This window comes from Sprattus sprattus (assembly GCF_963457725.1).
Source record: "Sprattus sprattus genome assembly, chromosome: 13".
Taxonomy (NCBI): domain Eukaryota; kingdom Metazoa; phylum Chordata; class Actinopteri; order Clupeiformes; family Clupeidae; genus Sprattus; species Sprattus sprattus.
The window spans coordinates 21,827,924-21,843,695 of NC_137911.1; the positions used below are offsets into that span (position 1 = coordinate 21,827,924).

The following is a 15,772-nucleotide window of genomic DNA, read 5'->3' on the forward strand; positions in this document are numbered from 1 at the left end:
CAAGATTTGCTGAAACACGGTGGCAATAAACATACAGAAGACAGGGATGTGGCACATGATGAAAAGGGTGCGTGTTGCACGGACATGGGCAATGATTTTGTCCGCCAGCTTTTGGTTGACAACTCTGCTTCTCAAGAATTGTACCTTCTGCGCATCACTGAACCCCCTGAGCTCCATCACCTGGTCAATGTAAAGGGCAGGTATCTGACTGGCCGCTGCTGGTCGTGAGGTCACCCAGATCAGAGCAGTGGGGAGAAGGTGACTTTTGATGAGGCTGGTCACTAGAGCTGAAACTGTCACTGCCTTGTTCACGTCACACACCTCCGTCTCCTGGAAGTCAAGACAGAGTTTAGACTCATCCAGACCGTCAAAGATAAACAGGAGTTTGCATGCCTTGTAAACCTCCAAATCGTCCAGGGCTTGGAACTCTTCGAAGAGCTCCACCAAAAGACTGTGGAGGCTATGCTGCACACCACACATCAGATTCAGCTCGCGGAAGGGAAGCAAAAAAATGAAATCCACATCCTGATTAGCTCGCCCTTCGGCCCAGTCCAGAATGAACTTCTGCACAGACATGGTCTTCCCAATCCCAGCAATGCCTTTGGTCATGACTCTTCTGATGGTCCTCTGCTCTCCCCGTAGGGGCCTGAAGATGTCACTGCAGTTGATCGTCTCGTCTGGAGGCATTGCCTGTCTCCTGTGCATCATCTCAGTCTGCTGGACCTCGTGCTCTATGTTGATTCCCTGACTGTCTCCTGCTGTGATGTAGAGCTCTGTGTAGACGGCGTGGAATGGCACATCGTGGCTGAGTTTTGTGGATCCCCCAGGCATGACCTCAAACCTCTTCTTCAAACTGGCTTTATGGCCCTCTATGGCCCTCTGTATGTCTGGAATACAATGAGAAGAAAACAACGGTAGGAAGTTACAAAAGATACAACTACACTGTTTCTTCTGCTGCTGTTATTGATTAGATTACAGAAAACCATACATAACCACACAGTTTTGTGTGTGTAATCGGAACAACTGTGTGTGTGTGTGTGTGTGTGTGCGTGTGCGCATGTTATTGATAATGAAAAAAATGCATTTAAGAGGCTGTTTGATCACAGATGTTACTCACTTGCTGAGGTATTTTGTGAGGGGACACTTCTCCAGCAGAATTCAGGATGTGCATAAAATTCAGGAAAGAAAGGTAACACCATGAACATTTAATTTCACGTTATGAAAGTTCCCAGTGAAATATCCACTTAAAGTCTGCACCAATCTGGACGAGAACTAGCACACAACTCTGTAAATATAACCTTATTTCTACCAACCACAGACCCATCAGCAACATGATAAATGATTGGGGTTTCTGAAATAATGTTTTTGTAAATGAAGTATGAGTAAAACATAGTATAGAGCATAGTTTTATTGCAGGATACACATTTTAGTGGAAAGACCCAAAACAGCCGATTTTATAGGATTTATTCTGTAGCCATGGACACTTACACTGTTTCCTCCTCTGGGATATGAGAAGCTAGGGACCCCAAACTCCAAAGAGACCCAGAGGATATACGTCTGTCCAAAACATAAAATACAACACAACACAGCTTTCCATCAGATGGATTTCAAAGTACCCTATGAAGTACCCTACCTGGCATCGGCTCATTAACACCGGAAACCTGCTAAATGGTCAACAAAGTCTATAAGCTAAGAAAATAAGCTCTTGTCAAGAGGTGAGGATGAGCGTCTTCAAAGACTGACATAGACAAGTGCTATCTTAAGACAAAGACTGTTATGTTTACAGATACTCCACAGTGACATAGTGAGCAGCGTAGTGATATCTTACCTAGGCAGATATTGTGATATTGCTTGGTCAAAGTTGGGCAACTTTTCTAGGGAGCTGTCACTCTCTGTGGATGTGTGGCTAGGAGATGGTGATTGTGGCCTATACCCCAAACGTCTAACACAAGGCAGAAACAGGGAAGATATGCACAATTATAGGCAGTCATACAGCAGCCTACAGGGCAATACTGAGACATTGCTGACAGGGTAAACATTATATGAGACTGATGATCAACATTACAAGCCTTTAAGCCCATAAGCATAGAAATGCTATTTAGATTACGGCTACTCAGATTTCTAGATGGTAGAGTTACGTATCATATTATGTTTAGCATTATAACACAATGCATTGGGAACTTATAATGTGAAGAGGTTACCCATAATAACTTTTAAAAACTCCCAATAACATAAAAGTTAGTGTTTATACACAGATTAAACTATAGGGTTTTAGTCTCAGTTTGCTAATATGATATGAACAGACCTTATTACCACCTCACCACAACACACTTCACCTTATGATATAGGGAGCTACTCCCTCTCCCTTGTTCGGGGACTCTTCTTGCACTCTGATATTAAATAGAAATCAGTGATTTAGTAATATTTTGTCCAGTATGAAGTAAACAGCCTTGGAGTATGGAGTCATTGTTCAATATCCTCAGACTTAAAATAGTGTATTGTTGGGAGAAACAAATAAAAAATAGCAGAATGAACAACAGGTTCTACTTTCAGCTCTGTACTGATAATATAAGTAAGCACGCTGGTTTTAAAACAGAGTGAAACATTCTTTAGTGACAATTCCTACACTTTCATTTTAAATACATTTATATAAGCCATCATTAACTACTCATAAAGCATTACACACTTCATTACAGCCACTTTCACTGAAAATTCCAATTTATACCTACAGGAGTGCAATGACACTAACAGCCTCCTTACCTGGTGATAGTATTTACTGTTCCAACTTTCATACAAGGAGGCAGGCCTATGGAGATGTCACTCTGTAGAGACAAGCAACTGGATGCTGAAGATTCACGTCTGTCTGCGTCCAGACTGAAGACATCGGAAAGATGAGTATTTTATTCCAGTGAAAGAAATGTTCAGCACAGTCAAATTGCATAAGTCCTAGCCTAGACTACCAAAGACATGTTTTCAGTCATTCAGGCTCTTTCACTAGAATGTAGTGACATTTCCTACACAAATACATCTATATAAGCCATCATAAACTACTCATAAAGCATTACACACTCAATCAAATACATGTTCAATGAAGATTCCAATTTATACCTGCAGGAGTGCAATGGCACTAACAGCCTCCTCACCTGGTGATAGGATTTACTGTTCCATCTTTCAAACAGGGAGGCAGGCCTATGGAGATTTCACTCTGGAGAGACAAGCAACTGGATGCTGAAGATTCACGTCTGTCTGCTTCCAGACTAAAGACATCAAATAATAATGTTCAGCACAGACAAATTGCAATGTCCTAGTCTAGCTCTTCTACCAAATACATGTTTTCAATCATTCAGGCTCTTTCACTGGAATTTAGTGACATTTCCTACACAAATACATCTATATAGGCCATCATTTACTACTCATAAAGCATTACACACTCCATTACAAACACTTACACTAAATATTCCAATTTATACCTACAGGAGTACAATGGCACTAACAGTCTTCTCACCTGGTGACAGGATATACTGTTCCATCTTTCATACAAGGAGGCAGGCCTATGGAGAGGTCACTCTGTAGAGACAAGCAACTGGATGCTGAAGATTCACGTCTGTCTGCTTCCAGACTAAAAACATCGGAAAGATGAGTATTTAATTCCAGTGAAAGAAATGTTCAGCACAATCAAATTGCATAAGTCCTAGCCTAGACTACCAAAGACATGTTTTCAGTCATTCAGGCTCTTTCACTGGAATGTAGTGACATTTCCTACACAAATACATCTATATAAGCCATCATAAACTACTCATAAAGCATTACACACTCAATCAAATACATGTTCAATGAAGATTCCAATTTATACCTGCAGGAGTGCAATGGCACTAACAGCCTTCTCACCTGGTGATAGTATATACTGTTCCATCTTTCATACAAGGAGGCAGGCCTATGGAGATTTCACTCTGTAGAGATAAGCAACTGGATGCTGAAGATTCACGTCTGTCTGCTTCCAGACTAAAGACATTAGAAAGAAATGTTCAGCACAGTCAAATTGCATAAGTCCTGGTCTAGCTCTTCTACCAAATACATATTTTCAATCATTCAGGCTCTTTCACTGGAATTTAGTGACATTTCCTACACCTTAATTTCAAATAAATCTATATAAGCCATCATAACCTACTATTAAAGCATTACACACTCCATTACAACCACTCTCACTGAATATTCCAATTTATACCTGCAGGAGTACAATGGCACTAACAGCCTCCTCACCTGATGATAGGATATACTGTTCCATCTTTCAAACAAGGAGGCAGGCCTATGGAGATGTCACTCTGTAGAGACAAGCAACTGGATGCTGAAGATTCACGTCTGTCTGCTTCCAAACTGAAGGCATCAGAAAGAAATGTTCAGCACAGTGAAAAGGCATAAGTCCTAGCCTAGCCTAGCTAAAACATGTTTCCATGTTGTCATTCAGGCTCTGTCACTGGAATTTATGTACATGGACTAAATGAAGCTGTGACCAAAGCGCTGAAACAATAGGGTATACGCCAGTCTTGCCTGATGTGACAGTGAGAACCTCCATCACAAACATTAACAGAATCTTCTATTGTGGCGTTCCTCTGTGCAGGTCTGGGAAAAGTCTGCTGTCGGCCTGTGTGCTGCCTGAAAATACAACCAAGAATGAACTCACTGGTAAATGCAAATCCCTATTCCAAGGCCTATTTAGGGAGACCGAAGAAAGAAATTCTGGAAGAAGTGGGTGTGACGATTCTAAAGTTCGTCAAATTCAGGTCAGAAAAATGTTGATTGAAACAGACAGACTTGTGGAAGAAATAGAAATGTGACTTTGTACAGGACTAAAGGGGTGGCTCTGGACAGAAAGAATCATGGGAGGAGTGGGGAGATGTCTTGTCTGTTACCTTTGGGCAATGTGAGGGGGCGGGGTAGGCAGACCATGCCAGCGCCTAATCCTCTGTTTCCCCAAACTGAAGTCCAGTAACACCAGTGCAATGAAAAAGAAAAGAATGAACATTTCTTGCCTCTCCCTTTTGCAGCCATCGACAACAGAATTAATGTCATCCTGTCTTAATTAGCAGTTTTCACTTTGGGGCAAAGACACTTTGGCCATACCTTGTGGTCTCCGATGCAGTTTCTTCACTGAGGTTTGGTGGCATCTGAACGGAGCTATCACTTCGCAGAGATACATAGCTCAACGATGAGTCTCTCCTCTCTGTCTGGCTACTGCAAAACATCATTGACAAATCATGGTGAACGATAAAGTCCACAGTACACCAGGTCAGGACACTTGGTATGATATCACTGTAAAATGCTTAAAGGCATATTAAGCTCCATGTTTTGACACTGGAACAAGAACTAGGCCTACAGGAAGCAGCCCAGAAGAGCAGTAAAAGTGTTGTGCTGTTCTAAAGAAACCTGTGCAGAGGATGGTTGGCTGTTTTAACCTTTAGAATCCCACAATGGTTAAAAGTGTTTAATGATCTTGATCAGTACACAGGTCAGTACACTTGATCAGTATACTTGATCAGTACACGTCAACACAAAAAACATTCCCCAATACATGGCAAATTGTTGCAGGGTGCTGCTTTAATTTTTTACAAATCTGTTATGACCTTCAAGGGATTCAGTCACAACCACATTTAGGCTTTGGGAGTCTCGCTTTTTTCCACACATACACACACACACACACACACAGGGCCCTTACTTGCTTGTTGAGAGTTCTCTATCGCTGATATTAGGAGGCTGCTCTACAGACCAGTCACTTCGGAAAGATAGGCTACTAGATGCGGACTCACGACGGTCTGTCTTCAGTCTGTGAACACATAGAAACATAGAATATAGAAAACATAGAAAACAGCAGATTCTACTTTAAGCTCTGTACTAATAATATACTGAGTAAGCACGCAAAAAAGGTGAATGGTGTTGAGAAGGGGAAAGAGAGAGAGACATTCAGACCACACCTGTAGATGGAGGATACCTCTCAACAACGACAAAATTATTCCTGTCTTCCCGTCTTAATTAGCAGTTTTCACTGTGGGGCAAAGACACTTTGGCCATACCTTGTGGTCTCAGGTGCGGTTTCTTCACTGAGGTTGGGTGGCATCTGAACGGAGCTATCACTTCGCAGAGATACATAGCTCAACGATGAGTCTCTCCTCTCGGTCTGGCTACTACAAAACATCATTGACAAATCATGGTGAACGATAAAGTCCACACTACCCTGGGTCAGTACATTAGGTCAGTACACTAGGTAAGTACACCTAATCAGTACACTAGGTCAGTACTCTAGGTCAGTACACAGGTCAGTATACTTGATCAGTACACGTCAATACAAAAAACATTCCCCAATAAGTGGCAAATTGTTGCAGGGTGCTGCTTTATTTTTTTACAAATCTGTTATGACCTTCAAGGGATTCAGTCACAACCACATTTAGGCTTTAGGGTTCTCGCTTTTTTCCACACATACACACACACACACACACACACAGGGCCCTTACTTGCTTGTTGAGAGTTCTCCATCGCTGATATTAGGAGGCTGCTCTACAGACCAGTCACTTTGGAAAGATAGATTACTAGATGCGGACTCACGACGGTCTGTCTTCAGTCTGTGAACACACAGAAACATAGAATACAGTTAAATGATGTAGAATTCACCATCAGGTACACCTCAGAGTGACTAAAGGAATTAATAGAGTATTGTTTACAATAAGAACAGGCAGGAAAAAATAACATGAGGTTTTTATATACAGGACCTCTCCAGCATGGACAGGAATGGAGCTGAAGGATGTTGTTCATAAGATATTAAAAAATTGTGAATAAAACACCACTCAAATGCAAGAACTAGTTTAAATATATGAACCCTTAACATGGAAGCTTGCTCTATAGAGCCATAAAACTCCACGGACACAAAACTAACAGATGAAGACACCGGCCTATGAAGTCTAAATGAATGAGTACTGCACTCAGTAGGGGAAAGGTTATCAGATCCATTCACTATCAATGAGTTCATTTATAAATAATAATCAGATAATCAGATGAACTTTAACCGAAGACTACAGGAAATTCCACTGAATCACATTGACGATTTCCCGCAACCATAATTGTATATTGCTCTCACCTCTGATTGACCTGTTCAAGCCTCTCTGCTTCCCCATTGAAATCCCTCTTAGAGGCAGCCACTGTCTCTCCTGTCTTCTGAAAGACATGTCTCCTCCCGGAATAAATTAAGTCCTCCTCTGTGTCCCCAGTGAGAACGACCTTATTGGGAATCTTACCCCCCTCTCTAGGAGAACCAGCAAGATTCATCTCTCCCCTCTCTCTCCACCAAGGTACAGGACAGAATCCCCCCCCCAGCCTGTAAGCAGACACGTTATTGTATAACTGGTAACACAAGGAAGTTGTAAACTATATAAAAAAGTAGTAAACTGTATGATATTCTGTTTCCATGTGATCCAAGGGGATTTTTACATCTTTCATTGTGATCAGATGTTCAACATGGCACAATGCAGATAGAAGCATTTAATCCAATGTTGATACAGCCAATAGTTCTGCAGTACTATTAAGGTCATTTAAATGACCAACAATCAGAGAACATTGTTTCGAAATGGGTGTTTATTTCAAACTGAAAATTATATTAAGTTCAGTTCACAGACGAGTGAACATGAGTCTCATGAGGCTTTCCAGAGTCCACAACCTAAACTGCAATGTCCAAGTGCAAAGGCAGCAGTGGCTAGGCTACATAGAACAAACACCTGAGCAAGGAAAGAAGCTCAGGATCATTTTCCAAAAACAGAGTTCAGCCTCCAACATCAAGAAACAATGAAAAATATACTGATGTAGGCCAAGCTTCTTTATCAATGCATATAAGATTATCTTTTATCATAAACCAACACCCCAAACAAAACACAATTTGCATATCAAACATGACATGTAACATGACATGTAATTAAACAAATACAATTTTCCATGTCCCCCATGAACCACAAAGATGCCTCTCTCAAATGACCACCAACTAATAAACAATGTGTTTACCAATCAGTCAATCAATAAATTAGCCAAGCTATCAATCAATCCATCCATCTACCAATATTTTCACACTGAACTGAATTAATCTGAAAATGCAGATATTATGTCAAAACACACACACCAACCACACTACACAGAAGGCTGTAGGCTACACTAATATTTCCTAATTTGGTTTTAAATAGTCATAAAAATAGACCATCAAGTTGTAAGCCTAATGCAATTTCAGAAAATTACCAAGACAGTAGACCTGCTTGTCTACATTTCCGCCTTGATTTTCTCTTCTAATGCTGAGGATGAAGAGATATAGATACGCAAAGGTGTCTGTTTCTCAGGCTAGTTGTGGCAGTCTGTGTCAAGTGTAACATCCATGGAGAGCAGGAGAAATGATTGGTAGACTACGACATGACTGACGACATAACAGTCTGAGATAAGATAATGACTGCAGTGAAAGGTACACATTTCAGACATTCCTCTCTTACTTCCGTCTCTCCATCTTGTAAATCTTCTGTGTTTCTGAAGCACCATATGAACCCATTCTACTGTTATTATGAACCACATGAACCCATTCTACTGTTATTCTTATAGAGACATTAGTTAACTAAATATATAAATCAAAACCTACAGTACCAGTCAAAAGTTTGGACACACCTTCTTATTTTTTGAGAAGAGCTTTTATCATTTTCTACATGGTAGATAACACTTTTTTTGATTAGTACATCATTCCATATGTGTTTTTTCGTAGTTGAAATGTCTTCAGTATTTATCTTCAATGTAGGAAATAATAAAAATAAAGAAAACACTTAAAAAATTAAAGGTGTGTCCAAACTTTTGACTGGTACTGTATATTGATAATCCATATAATTAAGATCATCTCTTTCTAGCCTCAAAGATCAGCCTGAATATGTAGGCCTATACCATGTTCGAAGGTTTGAGAATATAAACATTTTAATTATTATATTCACAAAGACTACACACAAAGTCCAGTGTATGACACAACATATGGGTGGTTTTGTTTCAGCGTAATATGCATGTATGCTGTTTAAAATAATATTCTTACCTCAACCACAGCAAGAAATTCCCATTACATACTTAGCAATAACTTCAGCACCCAGGAAAGGACCCAATACCCTGTGAAGTAGGCTAAATCACGGCATGTATGAGAACTTTGAAGCGTGTGTGTGTGCGAGAGAGAGAGTAAGTAGGCTTATCCGTGTGTTATAGGATGGGCATGACACTTAGATTGTGGAGACTTTTCACCTTTGACCATAAATATCTCCATTGCATGGTGTCTGTGTGGGTGAGAGAGTTTGTAAACCAGTGCGCATGTATGTTATTGAGTGGTGTGCGTCTGTGTTGTTTGGTGTGTGTGTGTGTGTGTGTGTGTGTGTGTGTGTGTGTGTGTGTGTGTGTGTGTGTGTGTGTGTGTGTGTGTGTGTGTGTGTGTGTGTGTGTGTGTGTGTGTCAGTGGTGGAAGAAGTATTTAGATCCTTTAATTAAGTAAAAGAACCAATATAACAATGTAAAAATACTCCACTAAAAGTCCTGCATGGAAAACCTTCAGTAAAGGAACATACAGTAAGTATTGCCAAAAAAAATGTAATTAAAGTATTAAAGTAAAAGTACTTTGGTCCCTCTGACACATTACATCAGTCATTAGATTATTAAGCAGCATGTTACTGTTGTAGCTGCTGGGGATGAAATAGTTTGAACTAATTTATTTATATACAGTTTTATATACAAGGACACCAGATAAATCTCAGGGATCATAATTTGAGAGAAAATAAGTCAACAGTAAATTATCATACACTAATCTGTTTTCAGCTTTTTGACTCTTTCTCTAACCAGACATCATAAGTCAAAAAAGTGTGTGTGTGTGTGTGTGTGTGTGTGTGTGTGTGTGTGTGTGTGTGTGTGTGTGTGTGTGTGTGTGTGTGTGTGTGTGTGTGTGTGTGTCTGTGTGTGTGTAACAGTGAAAGTGTATGCTCATGTGTATGACTATCTGTAGAGAGACAGAGAGTTTTATGAGATCACAGACTTTTATGACTACCTGTAACGTATGCCCCAGTGCTTCAGGAACCTTTGATCTAGCAGGAAACATATACTGTAAGTTATCGTTTGAATAAACGTACTGTGATTTGCAAAAATTATTACTTTTTTGTATTATACCTTAGAATTTGTAAAAATGCATCATGAAAAGTAATTTGTAAATCTGTTATTCTGTGTGTAAAGGGCTGAGCGTGCATTTGTTGATCATCCAACACAGTTTCCAGTGATGTAATTTCGAATATTCCTTTCGCTTTTTTACAAACCACACTCAAATAGGTTTTGAGCCACACAAATGCCCTCTTCCCCTCCGATAAAAAGCAATGGAGCAACCACTAGATGGCAGTCTTGTTTTATTCAGGCCGTAGTGTATGTATTACTTTTCAGTGTTGGACCCCTTGCCACACCTGCCATATATTGTTGCTGCTGAAGTGGTCCTTATTCTTCCTCTAAGAAGTATAGGAAAGGCTTAATGTATTTTACTCTGTCACAGTTTACAGGGTAATGGTGGGCACAAAGGAAATTACACTAAGCATCACAAATAACACAGAGACTCTAACAGAAGATACACGCTGACCTTAACATAAGAAAGGGACCCCAAATACACTCTTTATTCGAACTAAGACATAGTATTACACATTACACCGTGCAGCTGCTACGCTCAGAATTATGGTTGGACAGCATAGAGAACATAAACAACAAGCGCATGTACCCTGTAACAGTACATTTGAGTAATTACCTGTAATCTCTTAAAACTAAAGGAGAGTAGGCTACTGACATTCTTGGCACGTATACTAAATGAAGGACTTTCACTTACTGTATTTCAGTGCCATACTGATGGAGTGCCACTTAATTGTACCATGACTAATTTTGTCTTCACCCTAGCTTATTTACATGCTTTGACAAAATAGATGAACTAAGTAATACATAATGCCTCTTAAAAAGTTAATAAATCTCAGGTGAGCAGATACAGCACCACATATAGGCCTAATAGTTAATTGCTTGTCCTAGGCACGTCCTTTTCTCATGGATCTGTAAAACAGGTCAGCCCTTGGCCAATGCAGCTTTACAAAAAAGTCAAAGGGTTTGCTCAGAAGTTTGGGTTGGTACCAGAAACATTACCACAATTGTCCATGATAAATAAACAAGTGAATCATTGCTGATGTCGTGTTTTATTGTGGAGGGGGACTGCAGTGTCGCGTAGAACTGTAACAGTGAAAGTGTATGCTCATGTGTATGACTATCTGTAGAGAGAGAGAGACAGAGAGTTTTATGAGATCACAGACTTTTATGACTACCTGTGACGTATGCCCCAGTGCTTCAGGAACCTTTGATCTAGCAGGAAACATATACTGTAAGTTATCGTTTGAATAAACGTACTGTGATTTGCAAAAAAGTATGTCTTTTTTGTATTATACCTTAGAATTTGTAAAAATGCATCATGAAAAGTAATTTGTAAATCTAATAATAAAGTAATACATAATGCCTCTTAAAAAGTTAATCTCAGGTGAGCAGATACAGCACCACATATAGGCCTAATAGTTAATTGCTTGTCCTAGGCACGTCCTTTTCTCATGGATCTGTAAAACAGGTCAGCCCTTGGCCAATGCGGCTTTACAAAAAAGTCAAAGGGTTTGCTCAGAAGTTTGGGTTGGTACCAGAAACATTACCACAATTGTCCATGATAAATAAACAAGTGAATCATTGCTGATGTCGTGTTTTATTGTGGAGGGGGACTGCAGTGTCGCGTAGAACTGTAACAGTGAAAGTGTATGCTCATGTGTATGACTATCTGTAGAAAAAATCTGTGTCGCGTAGAACTCACTATGTAGGAACTTTCGGGTGTAGACGCTGTTGTACAACGGATGCTGTCTTGTCGGACACATGAAATATAGCGTGTTTATGATAGAACGCGAGGGTTTGTATTTCTTTGGCATGCGTACTTCGTAGTTTCCACTGATTATAATGGAGAGCGATGTATTAGATACTCTGGATCAACTTGGGTAAGTAGAAGAGAGGCGAACGTTTGTGATCGATTTGCATGGTACCCGAGTAACGTTAAATGTGTCTGTTCAGTACCGCTAGTTTTGGTGTACAAGCTATTTTGATAAATCTAGCTAGCTGGCAACCTAGTCCTTCTTTTTGTTAGATTTTTGCAGTTGGTAAGCCGAATGTTACAAACACTAAGTCAAACGTGTCCTAATGTATTCACTAATGAGATAGCCTCTTTCATTTGTCTAAAGATATGAGGGACCCCTTCTTGACGAGAAGGCTTTGTCGACGGCATCCGAGGAAGGGTTGTCCTCAGCCGAGTATGTCAACCTATGTATCTGGTTGATGTCCCGACTAAATCCTACCTTAGATACAAATGTATCCCTATTATCACGTAAGTATTCAACGTTACCATTAATAGATACATTTTCACCTCACATATTTTTCGGTTCAACATTCAGCAAAACTGTGTGAAAATGTGTGCAGGTGGAGATGGCTGTCACCTCGAAATTGGTGCTCTGTTGAAAGAGATGGCTTGCCCCTACCATGCCATTGTCTCTGCATTGATGGAAGGGAAGCTGAATAATAAGAAGGATTGCCTAAAGCTCCTAAGTATGTATTGATGGTTCATTACCATGTCTGTGAAATTTTATGTAGGTAATTTTCCACCATTTATTTAGATACTTTTCAGTACTATAAATACCAAATGTTGATTCTGCTTATTTTACAGTGTATTTGGCTTCTGAGCTGCAAGCAGCACAAATAGTACACAGCAAACCGGTCAAGTCTAAAGACAATGAGCTGAAAGACACACCAACCGACGACATCCAAGCCATCTGCAAAACGCTTCACATTTCACTAGAAAACACATCTGAAAATGTCTTTTCCATAATAGATGAAAAGGTGAGGTCGGAATTTGGAATTGTTGACATTGAGATGTTATGTAGTCGTAAGCTTAATCATAAATATTTGTTAATCAAACTGGGTGCACTGATGGGTACTACTGCAAACATTTGGAGAAAAAAAATTGCCATGCTTCTGACACACAAATTTGGTTTTGATTCCAGTTAAAGTCTTTACTGAAAGAGGTCCCAAAAGATCACATTGGAGAACCAGTGTTCAAACATTCCCTCAGCAATGAACAGTGGGTATGACTAACCTATGCAAACAGTTACATACCACATAATACATTGTGTTCATGTGAAGCACTGCTTGGGTGGTTTGCTTTCATAAACCTCTTTCTGATCTGCTGTGCCTTTTTCTTTCCGTGTGTTCTTAGATGAAATTGGAGAAAATCAACGTGCTTCTGTCCTCTGAGTATCAGTGTCGTCGGAGAATGCTGATCAAACGGCTTGATGTCACAGTGCAGTCTTTTGGCTGGTCTGACAGAGCAAAGGTAGAAATTGTATTTTAAAAGCTTGTATATTCTAGCTTTGTGTTTGTGCATCAGCACATGTATTCAAAATGATAAGCAGCCATTTTACTGCTCCTGTTACTCTACCCATCAATCCTGTGCATTAGGTTGTACATATTTCCAACATGTTGCATCAATTACCAGTCCCCTCCAGGATTTAGCAATTTTGTGTTCTCACAATTTGAGGTTGTAATTATCTGTTATTACCACGGTATATCTGCAAATCGTTAAAAAAAAGCTGTCAGATCTGCATTATTTGCGATTGATTTTATTAAATTAAAAATAACGGGCAAATGTAGAATTCCTGCTGCAAATACCGTTACTTTTGGCTACAACAGTCACAACAAACCCTCATGGTGGATCACAATTTTGATCTGAATGCCTTTTTTTTTTAAGAACCTGAAACCGCCATTTTAACCACAATTTTTGAGAATTCTCAAAGCAATCAATCACTTTTGGCTGCAACAATCACAACAAACCCTTGACAGATCCTTGAGGGACAGAAATACAGGTGACTATTATCAAAGCTCTGAACTGGTGTGGCAGTTATTTAAACCTTATTGTGTATCTGTTCAAAGGAAAAAGTTGACTGTATGGCAAGAGCCTATCAGCCAAAAAGACACTCTTTACATCTGAAGTCCTCGGTCAGTCTGGCTCACCTTCTTGCCGCCAGGGAGGACCTCTGCAATGTGGTGAAGACCAGCAGTGGCTCCAGACGCGAAAAAACATCATGTGCTGTTAACAGGGTAGGTGTCTTGTCACTGCTGAATTTTAACATGTCTGTCTGCTTGCTGCAGTTTTGTCCACCTGAACTGTAGACATTTTAATCCGTTGTCCAATGGCTGGTGGTATGCAGTGTGTAAAAAGATCATTGTAATGTGCAGGTTTTAGATGTTCGATATGCATGTTCCTTTAAAAGTGTTTGGCTTTCCAGGAAGCTCAAAAAACTACGGTAGTTTAGGTCTGCTATAAATGACAAAATGTGTATTTTGATTCTTGGAAAATGCTTAAACCTTGTCCCAAATACCTACGTCTGTGCTGTATACATTTATCCTTATCATTTCCTAGATCATGATGGGCAGAGTGCCTGATCGTGGTGGGCGTCCCGGTGAGCTTAACTGCCCGCCGCCTGAGATGCCACCCTGGAAGAAGAGGCAGGATGGGGGAGGAGGGAGAGGCGGTGGCTACGGAGGAGGGGGTGGTGGATGGGGCGGCGGCCATGGTGGTGGTGGAGGAGGATGGGGTGGCAGAGGTGGTTGGGGAGGGGGTGGTGGTGGCGGAGGAGGAGGAGGTAAGAGGGGGGGTAAAAGTAGTTGGAGCTATGGGGGAGGTGGAGGTAAGGGTTACCAGGGTAAGGGAGGGTATTAGTTTTATATTTAAGTGCAAAAAAAAAAAAAAGCTAGTATGTTTTACTGACACCCAGTCCCATGTAAACACAAGGTGAAGTAATTTTGAAGTGTTTGACATAGGACCACCATGAACTATTGCTTTTATTTCATTAGGCTACTATTGGTCACATTTCTCTTTTGTATGTATAACAGTATTAAAGTATTTGTAAAGAGAAGGTATCACAAATGACCTGAGGTTGTTGATTTTTTTTAATCATTGGTTTGTTTTAAATTAGTTTTGTTGGTGACATCATTGAAGTACCATACATAATGCAGTGTTTTGAATGCTTGAGAAGTGACACCAAATAGCTCAATAAATTACGTTATGCATCATTCCTCGTGTGACTGTTCCTGCATTTTGCATGTCATATGTTACAACACAGTGGATTCTCTGGAAGATTACAGTCTGTTCAAATCTGTTTGTTATCCAAATCAGTTTGCAGCATAACTATTACATTGTTAATAATATCCCTACTCTGTTATGCATATGCACAGAATCACAGGAAATTATACGAACACAAAAACCGAGGTGATAGAGCTGGGTACTATTCGGCGACGCTCGCTAAGCGGTTTAGCGAGCTAAATTCCAGGCTAAAAAAAGACAACACCGCTTTAGAGAGTTCGCCGTAGCAACTTTTGCTCAATAACCATGGTAATTAATCGCTTAGCCCTAGCCTGCTGCAGGACAGGCTAAGCAAAGTTTAGATGGCTAAACTTGCCACACCCACGACAAAAGGATCGATCCCATTGACAAGGTTAATAGTTTGATTAGCGTAGGAAGAGTTGTTTGCGATCGCCAAGAAGATGAGTTCTCCACAGAGCACATTGTCTGATAAGAAAAGCTTGTCCTTACAGTACAACATGTCACTTTAAAAAAAAAAAAATACTAACGTTTTCTTTG

The 15,772-nt window shown here is 40.1% G+C and overlaps 1 protein-coding gene across 1 annotated transcript; it reads left to right on the forward strand.

The window, feature by feature from the left end:
• Nucleotides 1–11,944: 11,944 nt before the first annotated feature.
• fam98b (family with sequence similarity 98 member B) lies at nucleotides 11,945–14,851 on the forward strand (the record flags this gene model as incomplete). Its single annotated transcript, XM_080850732.1, has 8 exons — nucleotides 11,945–12,080; nucleotides 12,321–12,463; nucleotides 12,556–12,681; nucleotides 12,800–12,972; nucleotides 13,137–13,217; nucleotides 13,349–13,465; nucleotides 14,062–14,229; nucleotides 14,552–14,851. The coding sequence occupies exons 1-8, from the start codon at nucleotides 12,043–12,045 to the stop codon at nucleotides 14,849–14,851; spliced, it is 1,146 nt and encodes a 381-aa protein (XP_080706858.1). The 5' UTR covers nucleotides 11,945–12,042.
• Between the last annotated feature and the right edge of the window lie 921 nt (nucleotides 14,852–15,772).